This window comes from Rhea pennata, chromosome 7 (assembly GCF_028389875.1).
Source record: "Rhea pennata isolate bPtePen1 chromosome 7, bPtePen1.pri, whole genome shotgun sequence".
Lineage (NCBI taxonomy): Eukaryota > Metazoa > Chordata > Aves > Rheiformes > Rheidae > Rhea > Rhea pennata.
Window position 1 is genome coordinate 22,899,741 of NC_084669.1, and position 10,260 is coordinate 22,910,000.

Sequence of the window (10,260 nt, forward strand, 5' to 3'; positions counted from 1 at the left end):
ATAAAGAACCTATCAAAGAAGAGGGCTGTCAGGTCAGGACAGGTTCAGTAGTCCTGGCTAAGTCACTGAAGTGGGTGAACAGATACTTATTTAGATCATTATGGAAAACAGTTCTGTGATCGAATGCCTGAAATGAGCATGCCCTTAAAATAATCCTTTAAAACTGTCATGTCACCAAAACCAGGTACAACAAAACTTCCACTAGTCCTCCATGATTTGGATGCCTGCTGAATTTTTATGGACCATAGTCTCTAAAAAAAACCACTTCAGCTGCTCTCGGTAGTAAAAACCTTTGCTGATTCCAACAGGAGTAGAAAGAGGCCAACATTGTGAACTACAGAAAATTTCACCCTTGGTTATTTCTCTGTTTTCTATTTGCCTGTTACTAGACCACTGTAAGATCATCAAAAGACAAGAAGGTATCATCATGAGCAAAGGGTGATTTTGCAGAACTTCTGACCCTTTCATTACTAGCAATCCTGTAAAAGATCTGGTGGTTGTAAGACTTCTATTACAAGGAAGGTCAACTAATATTTGCTTCCTCTGCATCATTAACTCAAAGCTAACTTTCATCCTTGTCCCCCAGGACTTTTTAAAAAGGGTGATGAGCTTAGAGAATAGAAGCCTAACCCAGGAAAAACACAGTGAAATCCAGGTTAAACCTGTTGCAGTTCTTTTTGAAAATTTTGAAGAATTAAATCAGAGCCAGGCAATTGCAAACTGAAGGAACGCTCTCCCCCTAATTACTCCATGGTGCCTCCATGCTTGCAGGAGTCTCAGGTCAGTAAGTGATATTAACGCTTGTAGGTCATTGGGTATTGGCAGCAATCTTACACTGATTTCAGCAGGCTTTTGCATAGAATCAATACGGTCCTGTGGCTTCAAGTGGAACACAAAGTCAGCCCTAACCTTTAGCTGCCCTGCTGTTGCTGCTTTAAAACGTTATTCAAACACAGTTGAAGGATGCTATTCAGAGAGTCTGAAGAGAAGAGCCAGGTGCAGCTATTCTCTTTATACAGAATTCATTATGCTGAGCAAATCCTGGTGAAGGCTCCAAAGACGTGTATCACCTAGCACAACAGGCACGGAGGAAGACAGCCGAATGTTGTGTGAGAGAAGTCAATAAAAAGTCCCAAGCTGCATAAGGCAGGCAACTCACATGCACTAGTACAGGACATAAACAAGGTTTCAGTTGTCATGCTGCTGGCAGGGAGTGAGTCAGCACTCCTCTCTCAAGTTTAGTATGCCAAGGAGAAAGTCATTTTAATTTGGGAATACAGATTTAAGAAAAGAGTGAGGAGGGTACTTGGCAAGCTTACTGTATGTGAGATGACTCCAGTGATTTCAGGCTTCAAGCCCCTGTGCAAAGCCCCCGTGACTGGAGGGACAAGTGAAGGTGGCGATGAGAAGGATGGCAGTTTCGGGTAAACAGGGGGTAATGTGCCAGATACAGAGGGTGCTTGGTTATGGTGGGGACCCCTCTGGAGGTGTGGGGGAATGAAATCATCTAGAGTCGGAAAAGTCAAGGGTGAACCAGGAGAAGCAGTCTCGGGGAATACGGAGCCTTGCCCAAAAGGAACCAGAGGCGGTGGTGGAGTGCTGGAGCTGCCTTCTTGCTGTCTGTCTGGGTTAACCTGGAGAAGGGGGACTACTATAACCCCAGGCTGAGCAGTGGTGCTGGCAGTGGCATCCTGTAGGAAACAAGGTGTCGTTATGCAATGGGGGAGATGGGCTCTTGAGACTAATGCAGCCATACAGTGTCATGCAAGGATACACCCAAAACAATATGAAGCCCCAATAGATTTTCTTTCCTCAGGAAGACACGTTTCTTCAGTCTTGCAGCCCTGGCCTCTGTGAACATACAGAGTATTTCACAAAAGCATCCTTCCCCTCACCACTCGTTCTCTTATCATTTGTAATGAGGCTAAATCAAATCACAGAACAGTTCTTCTGCATTTCCCCATCACTTGAGAAGCATTAACAATCACATCACAGTTTGCTTCTTTTACATCTCCCTACTTACCCAGCCCAACCCAAGCTCCTACAAACACACACACAAACACACATATCAATGTTGAGGGGACACATGGTGTTAAATATTATTGTATAGAAGACCACAGGATTCAGGTAGAACAACAGATGCTTAGAAATTAGGAAATATGGGAATAAAGCATTAAGGAAAGACTAATAAATTAGAAAATTGTTCTGATAGCTGAAAGAAAACAAGGTTACGGAGAAAACATGTACCATGCTGCGTCCCATTGCCTTGTATGGCGGCTGCCGCTGCTGAGTAAGGTAAGGCTCTTTTCTCATGTCCTCTCTGGCAGCTGTGCTCTGGGGCTCTACCACTTTGTCCCTCAAAGCTTGCGAAGGTGACGACTGAGTCCAGGAGGGATGGCCCGCACCAGAACTAAGTGTGTCTCTACTGAGGACAATGTGAAAATACGGCCTGGGAGGAATAGGAGGAGGAGGAGGAGGAGGAAGAGATTTTCCAGTATCTGTTACAGAAGAAACAATGTCGGTGGCTGGTGCTTGAGTGAGCTCAGCGCCCAAACTGGTGCTGGCTGCTGGGTCATGTGCGGTGCCAGTGGAATTTTCAGATGCAGCTGAGCAAGTGCTGTTAGATAAACAAGCTACATATAGTCTGCTGACCTTTTTATCCGCTTTCGTCTCATGACTGGAATTCATTCCAGCCTTACTACTAGGATCTGCCTTAGCAGGCTTGTGTTGTGTAGATGATGCGTCTGACAACACAGAGCAACTTCCCAAGAGTGGCTGCCCAGCATGCATCTTGTCTTTGGGGCTCGAAGAGGGGGGCTGCCCTGCTTGCAAGCCTTGCTTCCCACTGGGGACTGTCCCATAGGGGGTAGGCGATGAGAAATAACACCGTGCGCTGGCATTTGGCGATGCACGCTGCGTATAAGGCTTGGGTAAATTCAGGTACACGCAGTCCATGATGGGCACTGGCAACAGGTTGGACGCTTTAGTGTCAGTGGGAGAACGCCATGCAAAGCTTTCCTCTTTAGGGAGAGGAGGACGAGGAGGAGCAAGGGCCTGCCCAGGCAGAGTCAAGAAGAAGAGTGGGGGAAAGGAAGTCCCACCAAATGAAAGGAAAAAAAGGGGAAAAAATAAACAAATTGAAAGAATGAATTTAGTCATTAGACTTGGGTTAAGTAGGTTTTAACACAGCAGGAATAAAAAGCAAATACAGTATCCGGAAGGCCAGAGCAGAGCTTGCTCACATCCATGATCTCACACATTCTCTCCTTCTCAGCACTGCTCCCTGCGGCATGCAAACTCTATTCAGCTCAAGTCCCTGTCCACACATTTCTCTTGGGGCTAACCTTCAGCTAAGAGTTAGTGTACATACCAAGATTCAGCACTCTCCCAGGAAAGCCTGAGTAAAGATTTAACATCCTAGTTAACTAAATCCAGACTCATGACTGTGTAACCAAATACTTTCCAGCACTGGGGACATTTGAATTGCAAAACCAAATTCAGAGCTTTAGACTACCTCTGCCATACTTTCAAAAAATAGAAGTTATGAAGTTGTGTCCCAGCTAACAAAAGCGGGTGTCACACGAATGCTGTAGTTTGTTACATTTAGCTAAACAAAAAGTCAGCTTCTGTTCCTAGTAAAAGCTGGCACTCATTCTCTTTATGATTGTTCAGTACTAAAAATGCTTTAAGCAAAACCAGAACAATAAAAGTTTCTTAATGAAATGAATTCATAAGAATTTGCCTCCAGAGTCAAGATTGCTGATAGTGAAAGCCTACTTCTAGTAAAGAAAAAGAAATGCTTTACTGTTCTCAGCGCTTTGCACCACAAAGGTTGCCACTCCAGAACTGCATACTGATTGCCACTCCAATTCCTATACAGTGAATTTTCGCCAAGAGTCAAATTGTTCTGAAGCAAAATAGAGAGGTTTCCTTTTATTTACTGCTTTGTTGCCAGCAGCTAAAAACAATAAACTATTGCAAGGAGGGGAACTAAAACACCAGCCTAGGGAACAGCAGCTCCCTGCATTCTTGCAAATTAACCCTCTGAAGACTACGAAAGTGGGTTTTATACACATCCCACTGCCACATCTTTATGGGCAAAAGCTGGCTAAACCACTGCTAAAGTGGCCCAAGACAACAGAATAAGGATGGCTTAACAGTTCACAACATTCAAATTTGAATAAATACCTCCTTTAGAATTCATCCACACATGACGGCTTTAGGTCAGCACCTATTCGTGTTAACATGGTATAGATCAAGGATGGCTTCATAAAATCATAGCTGCCATCCTGAGATCCACTGTCCTCAAGATGTCCCTATTTTCCCACTTCCTACATGTGTAAGGAATAGGGAAATGAGTTGGTAAGTGTTTCCTCTGGAACGTTTTTGGTTCTGGAAGACACTCATCCCTTTCTATTCCTTAATCCTTAACCAAAGGATTAAGTCTGGAGACTTTAGAGTGCCACAATAGTTCCCCGAGTTAGGTTAAGCCTCTCTTTACCACTACCTACCATCATTGGGAAATATTAATTCACTGTAATCGTTACTTTCCATTTATTCCATTTCAGCTTAGGTTGAACAATTATCCTTGAGAATCCTGTAAGAAAATTACTTGCAACAGTACTCTCTCTGTTCATCAACATGACCAAACAGTGACTACAGGACAGCTGTGTGCCTCAGGCAACCAACAGATCTCTCCTTAGGAGAGATCTTTGCTCCTTTCCCATGCCTTTATCCAAGTTGTGCTCTCTTCCACCTCCACTTAGTTTCAGGCATGATGTCTGCTCCATGGCATTGCTAGGGGTTCCTGAGGATGGAAGCAGTCACCCTGACTGGGGAAAAGATTTTAGGGGGGCTCCATTTCACACAGGAAAGCAGTTTCTATAGAAAGGTTTCCTTACCAGCTTTCAGATTGCTTGTTTGCAGACCAACTACCCAAAGGAAAAATGATGAAATTATGCTTCTCTTAACAGATCAACTTTAACAATTTACCTTAGGCTATGAGTAACATTTCCCTTGATGTCCTTAAAAGCCTTGTATCAGTTACAGCGTTAAAATGTAAAGTCATTTCCCCAATATCTTGTTTTTAATGTGGTGTAACTCTTCTTTCAGAGCTTTCCTGCAGCAACCTCAAGGAAATAGTCTACACACAAAAGAGAAAGTAACAGATGGCTACTTTACCGTTTCCTTGAAAACAAATAGCATTGTCCTCCTTCTTCATCCACTGAGGAAAGACCATAGTGTGCCTGAACACACTATTATCACAGCACTCTGCTGACATGAGGTAGGAAAAGCTGAGGCACAGTAACTTCAACAACTTACCCAAGTCTGCAGCAAAGTTTGGAGTTCGATCCAGGACTCCTGACCATGAATCCAGTGCTTGGACCCAGAAGATCACCCTCAGAGTCACAAAAGAAAGGCTTACCTGTGGCTTGTTGTCTGAGGGAAGGTTTGGACGCACACTCCTATAACCCTTGGCAGCCAGAGAAGATTGTTGGGCATCCCCATTGGCATCAGCGTTAGATGACAATCTCCAATCATCTACAGGGGAAGGAAAATCTCAAATCACCAAGGATTCCCTCCAGCTACTGAAGAAGTGAAAGGAGGAGACTTTTTTTTTTTTTTTTTCCTGTCAGGCAACAAGAAATACTTCCACGAAAGCAACAGAAGCAGCAATATAAACAGCCAGTGTTTGTACCTGTTTCTGGGTTTTCTGGCTCCAGACCTAAGCATTTCACGGAAAGCAGGGATGGAAGAAGTGGGGTGGAGGGTAGGCATAAAAGAAAAGAAAGAGGAACAAATAAACAGTTATGTTTACATAAAACGCGTACCAACTGAATTTAAGAGTCAAGCTACTTCATTTCACACACAAAATTCTTTCTGACAGGGCTGCCTAATTACCATAGAGACCGGCCCTAAACATGATGCCCTCCCTGTTTCTGACCTTTGTAAACACAAGGCAATTCATTCAGAGCAATGAAGAAACAATTGTTCATTGACATTCTTATTTCAGAGGCAAAAAGGCAGCCCAGCTAGCTACTTTCTAAAGCTGCAACTGGAAGTCTTAACAGCATACATTACTGAAAATGCAGGGCCCCATATTCAGCCACAATATAGGCTGCAAAGATGTATCTGTCCTTATCAACATTGCTATGTATGATTAATCTGGGTAGAGGACTGCCAACAAATAGATCAGGTTTTGCAGACTAAATCTGTGTTGGGGGGGGGGGGAATGATATGATGTCACTTTACAACCCAGCCCCTGCAGCTGCATGCACTGAGACAAGTTGGTCTCATCGCCTATTTATGCACCTCCAACTGGGCTCTTCCCACTACCCCTCCCCTTGTTAGTCATTTTGCTGTTCAAGTTGTTTGCAAAGAACTTTTCCAGCTCCAAAGTGCATTTCATAGAGTGATTGAGAAAGCAAGCAAAGGAAGTATTAATGAGCTCATTTCCATAGTAATGGGCTCATTGCCATTCAGGCTGCTGGAAATTTATGAAGCCATCAACAGAGAGGAGAGAGGCAATGGGGGGCAGGAATGAAGAAACACAGAATGGCAAGCATGAAAAGAGGGAAGGTCGCAGGTGGAGCAGAAGGGGAGGAGAAGAGGGAGGCAGAGAGCAGCACACTGGGGCTGGAATTAATGGAATCACCCTTCCTATAACAATAAATCCTGAAACTATGTATGCCTTGCTTTCAGGAGCAAGTATGACCCCCTTCCCCCTTAAAGGCATTTCGCCTTTGGGAGTTCATCCTCTCTGCCAGACCCACGGCACTAGCCAGGTTTGTTATGCTTTGCCTGTCTCCTACAATTAAGTAATTACACATCTGCTATTGAAAGACTGGAGAGCTCTGTGGCGACACCGTCCGTCTGGGACGCCATCCCTGCTCCCTTGACAACTGCAAGTGAATGCTGCTGCGGCAGCAATGCCACCCGGCCTCTTTCTGTTCCACCTCATGCCTGGGATAAAAGGAGGCAATATGGGCCTGCCAGGAAAAAAAAAAAGAATTCACAGTTTTAGGTGCCCCTTACAGCAACAGGGAGCTGTAAACAAACTTACCCCATGAGTAACCCACACTAGCAGAGAACAGGACTCTGTCTCCCTCCACTGGTCTTGTCCTTGCAAGAGGTTTATGACTCTGCTATGGGACTTAGGGCTTCAGATTTTAGACAAAAAAAGATCATCCCAAGATCCTGGACTGACCTCATATGACATTACTGTAAGTTACACATTCCAGTTAACCTTTTACCCACGACACTTACTTTCAGGTTGCTCAACATCCTGAGGACATGGTGAAGAGATATTCTGATTTTCTTCATAGGCTGGAGATGCCCGGAGGGTCACAGCTCCTTTTCCGCTACAGACTTTGCTGGGATCCGTATCTAGAGGAAATGCACACCCACAAAGGCGACACATTTTAAACAGAGGACGCAACAGCATTAGAAGCCATCAGAGCTCTATGGAGTAATTGTAGCATGGCTGTCTCTGGGTGAATCAATCTAGTAATGTTTATGCAGATGAAGATTAGCTCTGGATTTAAAGCATTGAGAAATCAAAGCAGTTTTGTGTTTAGGTAATTGATGAATATAGAAATAAGGTCTGAGTCAGTGTAACACAGCTAAGAAAGCAAGAAAAACAGATGAGTGTTTGAACCAAATTTCACAGGTCTATTTGCTTTATTGTGTCTGCTTTCCATGGAGATATTGTACTAGTAAAGTTTTCTACCGTTATACCTGTGGCTCTGCTAAAGAGATGTCCCAGTGATACAAAGCAACACAATTTGTGTGCTGAGGCCTTAGAAATGCCTTTGGTGCAGGACTGAAAGAGAAAAAACGTTTTATAACTACTGGAGGACAAAATCTCGTAACCATACTGAATATAATCTAAAGACACTGCAAGTTAAGTCACTTTCTTACCATCGCCCCCATTTAATGGCTGTGTTTAATCCTCTAACACAGGAACTCTCTCAAGAACTAGAAAGAGATTTAACATGTATCTGTTTAGATCACATTGTGAGCCAAACACCAGATCATCTGATTCAGCATAGCTTCTTTGGGGGCTTATCCTTGCACATTTCAGTTCACACATTTTGGATTTTTCTCATGCCGTACCATCAAACAACAACAAATCAGGGCTTCAAGGTTGTCTCCCTTCTCTTATTGAAAAGCTTTCTGTAGAGTTGTTTCCTCTGAGATATCTATTAGAACAATAAGCCTAAAGAGTCTCTCACTTATCCATGCTACTTCCCCTGGAAAACACACTCCTTCCCCTTCTCATGCACTATTACTGATCCCGCAATGGTCATCAGCTTTTTCACTCTGACCTACCTAAAATCAGCTGCCAGTCCTACTAACGCACAAGAAGCCCCAAGAGGTTCTGGGCAGGTGCTGTGTTGCAGAAACAGCAACACAAGATGATCTTTATCTTTACAAGGGGAGGATCATGTTATCTCTGTAGTGGGAAGGATGTAGTTTCTCTCAGAAATTGGTATTTTAATATAAGTTATGCATTTAGAATGGAGGGAGAGGGCAAAGGCTGCTGCTTATTGCCCAGCAAACAGCCCATGGTCATGGAGGTCAGTATCTCCTGGCTGATTTCAGTAAGAAAATACCCAGTCAAACAAAAACCAGTACAGCGCTTACCAACCACAAGAACATCTTAGCCATGACTCCAAAACACTGCCACAAAATATCACCAGTATCAGATGGACAACAGCAATAAGGGGAAGGACTCAAGGAATATCAAACATCTGGTTCACATTGGAAGTCCTCTGCGCAGAATTATCAGTGTCCAAGCTTTTGTACAAGCTTCCAGTGCTTTGGGGCTTTCTCAAAAAGGATAGTTTCAGGCAGCAGATCCATACTTGGAACTGGAGGAAGGATGGAATGAGTAGGGAATCAAAAGAGACTTTCAGGTCCCGCAGTTCAGCTTCTAGTTTATTTGCAGCACTGATGTGGCCCTTAACTATGAAGGGAAAAGCTAAACACACACAGACAACTGAACAGAGCTTAACTCTGTTTTCAGGTTTTAAATACGCCAAATTTGCATTCCTACTACACAACTGGTCATGCCTTAAGGTCATCCACATGGCTGGCAAAAAGGATGTTGACTTCTGAGTGATTTTCACATGACCCAAGTGTGATCAGAAGATGCTCTTTCCCAGAAATTCAGTTGTAGCTCATTCACATCCACACAGCACAACGTACAGCATCAGGACTCCACCAATCTCTGTTTAAACCACACTGCCAAGATTTAAGCTCTAGAACTCCATTTTTAAGAGAGCTGTAACTCTGTGAGGTGGGGACACACTGGCGGGAGTCACTTGACCTAATTCTGACATCCACAGGGTAGCTGTTCTTCTGAACTCTTCACCCAGATTCTCTTCACAGATAGTGGAGAAAAATGAGAACACCTAGAGCACACCACAAGGTAAATGCCTCCATCACACTGGAGGAGAAAGACACTCAAGTTGTCTGTTTCTCTCCGAGGACTGCAAGAGTCTAAATGTTTAGTTCAGCAGTACTTGTTGAGAGAAATCCTACATATACCCCTATGTGTTAGAGAGGTTAAAGCTGTCCATAGCCCCCACACCTTATGAACATTCTTAAAGCTCAAGACAGACATATCAGCATCTTCTTGAACCACGACTCCAGAGGCTGGGGATGCAGCTGGTCCCTCTTTACTACACAGGCTATTCTTGACATAGGGCTAGCAAAGCAAGCAAGAGCAGAAAATATCCCAGAAGAGTACCTTCTTCTGAATCTCTCCTCATCAAATGCTTAATTTAGTTCCTTTCCTATTCTCCCCTTGTCCTCTCCTTTCTAGCCACCTTTTGTTTCTTGGTCATTAAGTTATTGAGCAAGTAAAAAGATTTTTCTTGGTCATCTTGGCAAAAATAAACATACTAGAACAGAGTGTAAGAGCAAATAAGGCCCAGAAATAACAGAGAAGGCTGAAAGGGCTTTAAATGCCTTATTCTTCTAGTTGATAGGTAGGTGTCACACAGAGTGTACATCTTGCACCACACTCTGACATACCTTCCTTTTGTATCAAGGATACATAAACCATGAGAAGGGGGAAACAGAGAGCTTCTGGGTCAAGTTCAGCTCTCGCCCACTGTCTGCTTCATTTGGACGCTCCATTTCTAGGGGCAGGAACCCAGACCATAACAGAAAGCACAGGGAATAACCCTTCCCCAGTGACAGAGGGCAGGGGTGCACATCAGGGCTTTAACACTTCTCCTGTGCTACCCAGCA

General features: G+C 43.8%; 1 protein-coding gene across 50 annotated transcripts in view; it reads right to left on the minus strand.

The window, feature by feature from the left end:
* The window catches only part of SORBS1 (sorbin and SH3 domain containing 1), a 181,379-nt gene that overhangs the window by 57,695 nt on the left and 113,424 nt on the right, over window positions 1–10,260 (minus strand). For 31 of the 50 annotated variants that reach the window (XM_062579806.1, XM_062579804.1, XM_062579803.1 and 28 more), the window contains 5 exons: window positions 7,267–7,386; window positions 5,699–5,725; window positions 5,426–5,541; window positions 2,248–3,054; window positions 1,320–1,691 (listed from right to left, as the gene is read on the minus strand). In XM_062579806.1, the coding sequence (XP_062435790.1) occupies window positions 1,320–1,691; window positions 2,248–3,054; window positions 5,426–5,541; window positions 5,699–5,725; window positions 7,267–7,386 (1,442 nt within the window). Of the gene's footprint in view, window positions 1–1,319; window positions 1,692–2,247; window positions 3,055–5,425; window positions 5,542–5,698; window positions 5,726–7,266; window positions 7,387–7,737; window positions 7,823–10,260 lie in introns of all 50 variants that reach the window. The other 19 variants (XM_062579829.1, XM_062579831.1, XM_062579841.1 and 16 more) reach the window with 5 other exon arrangements.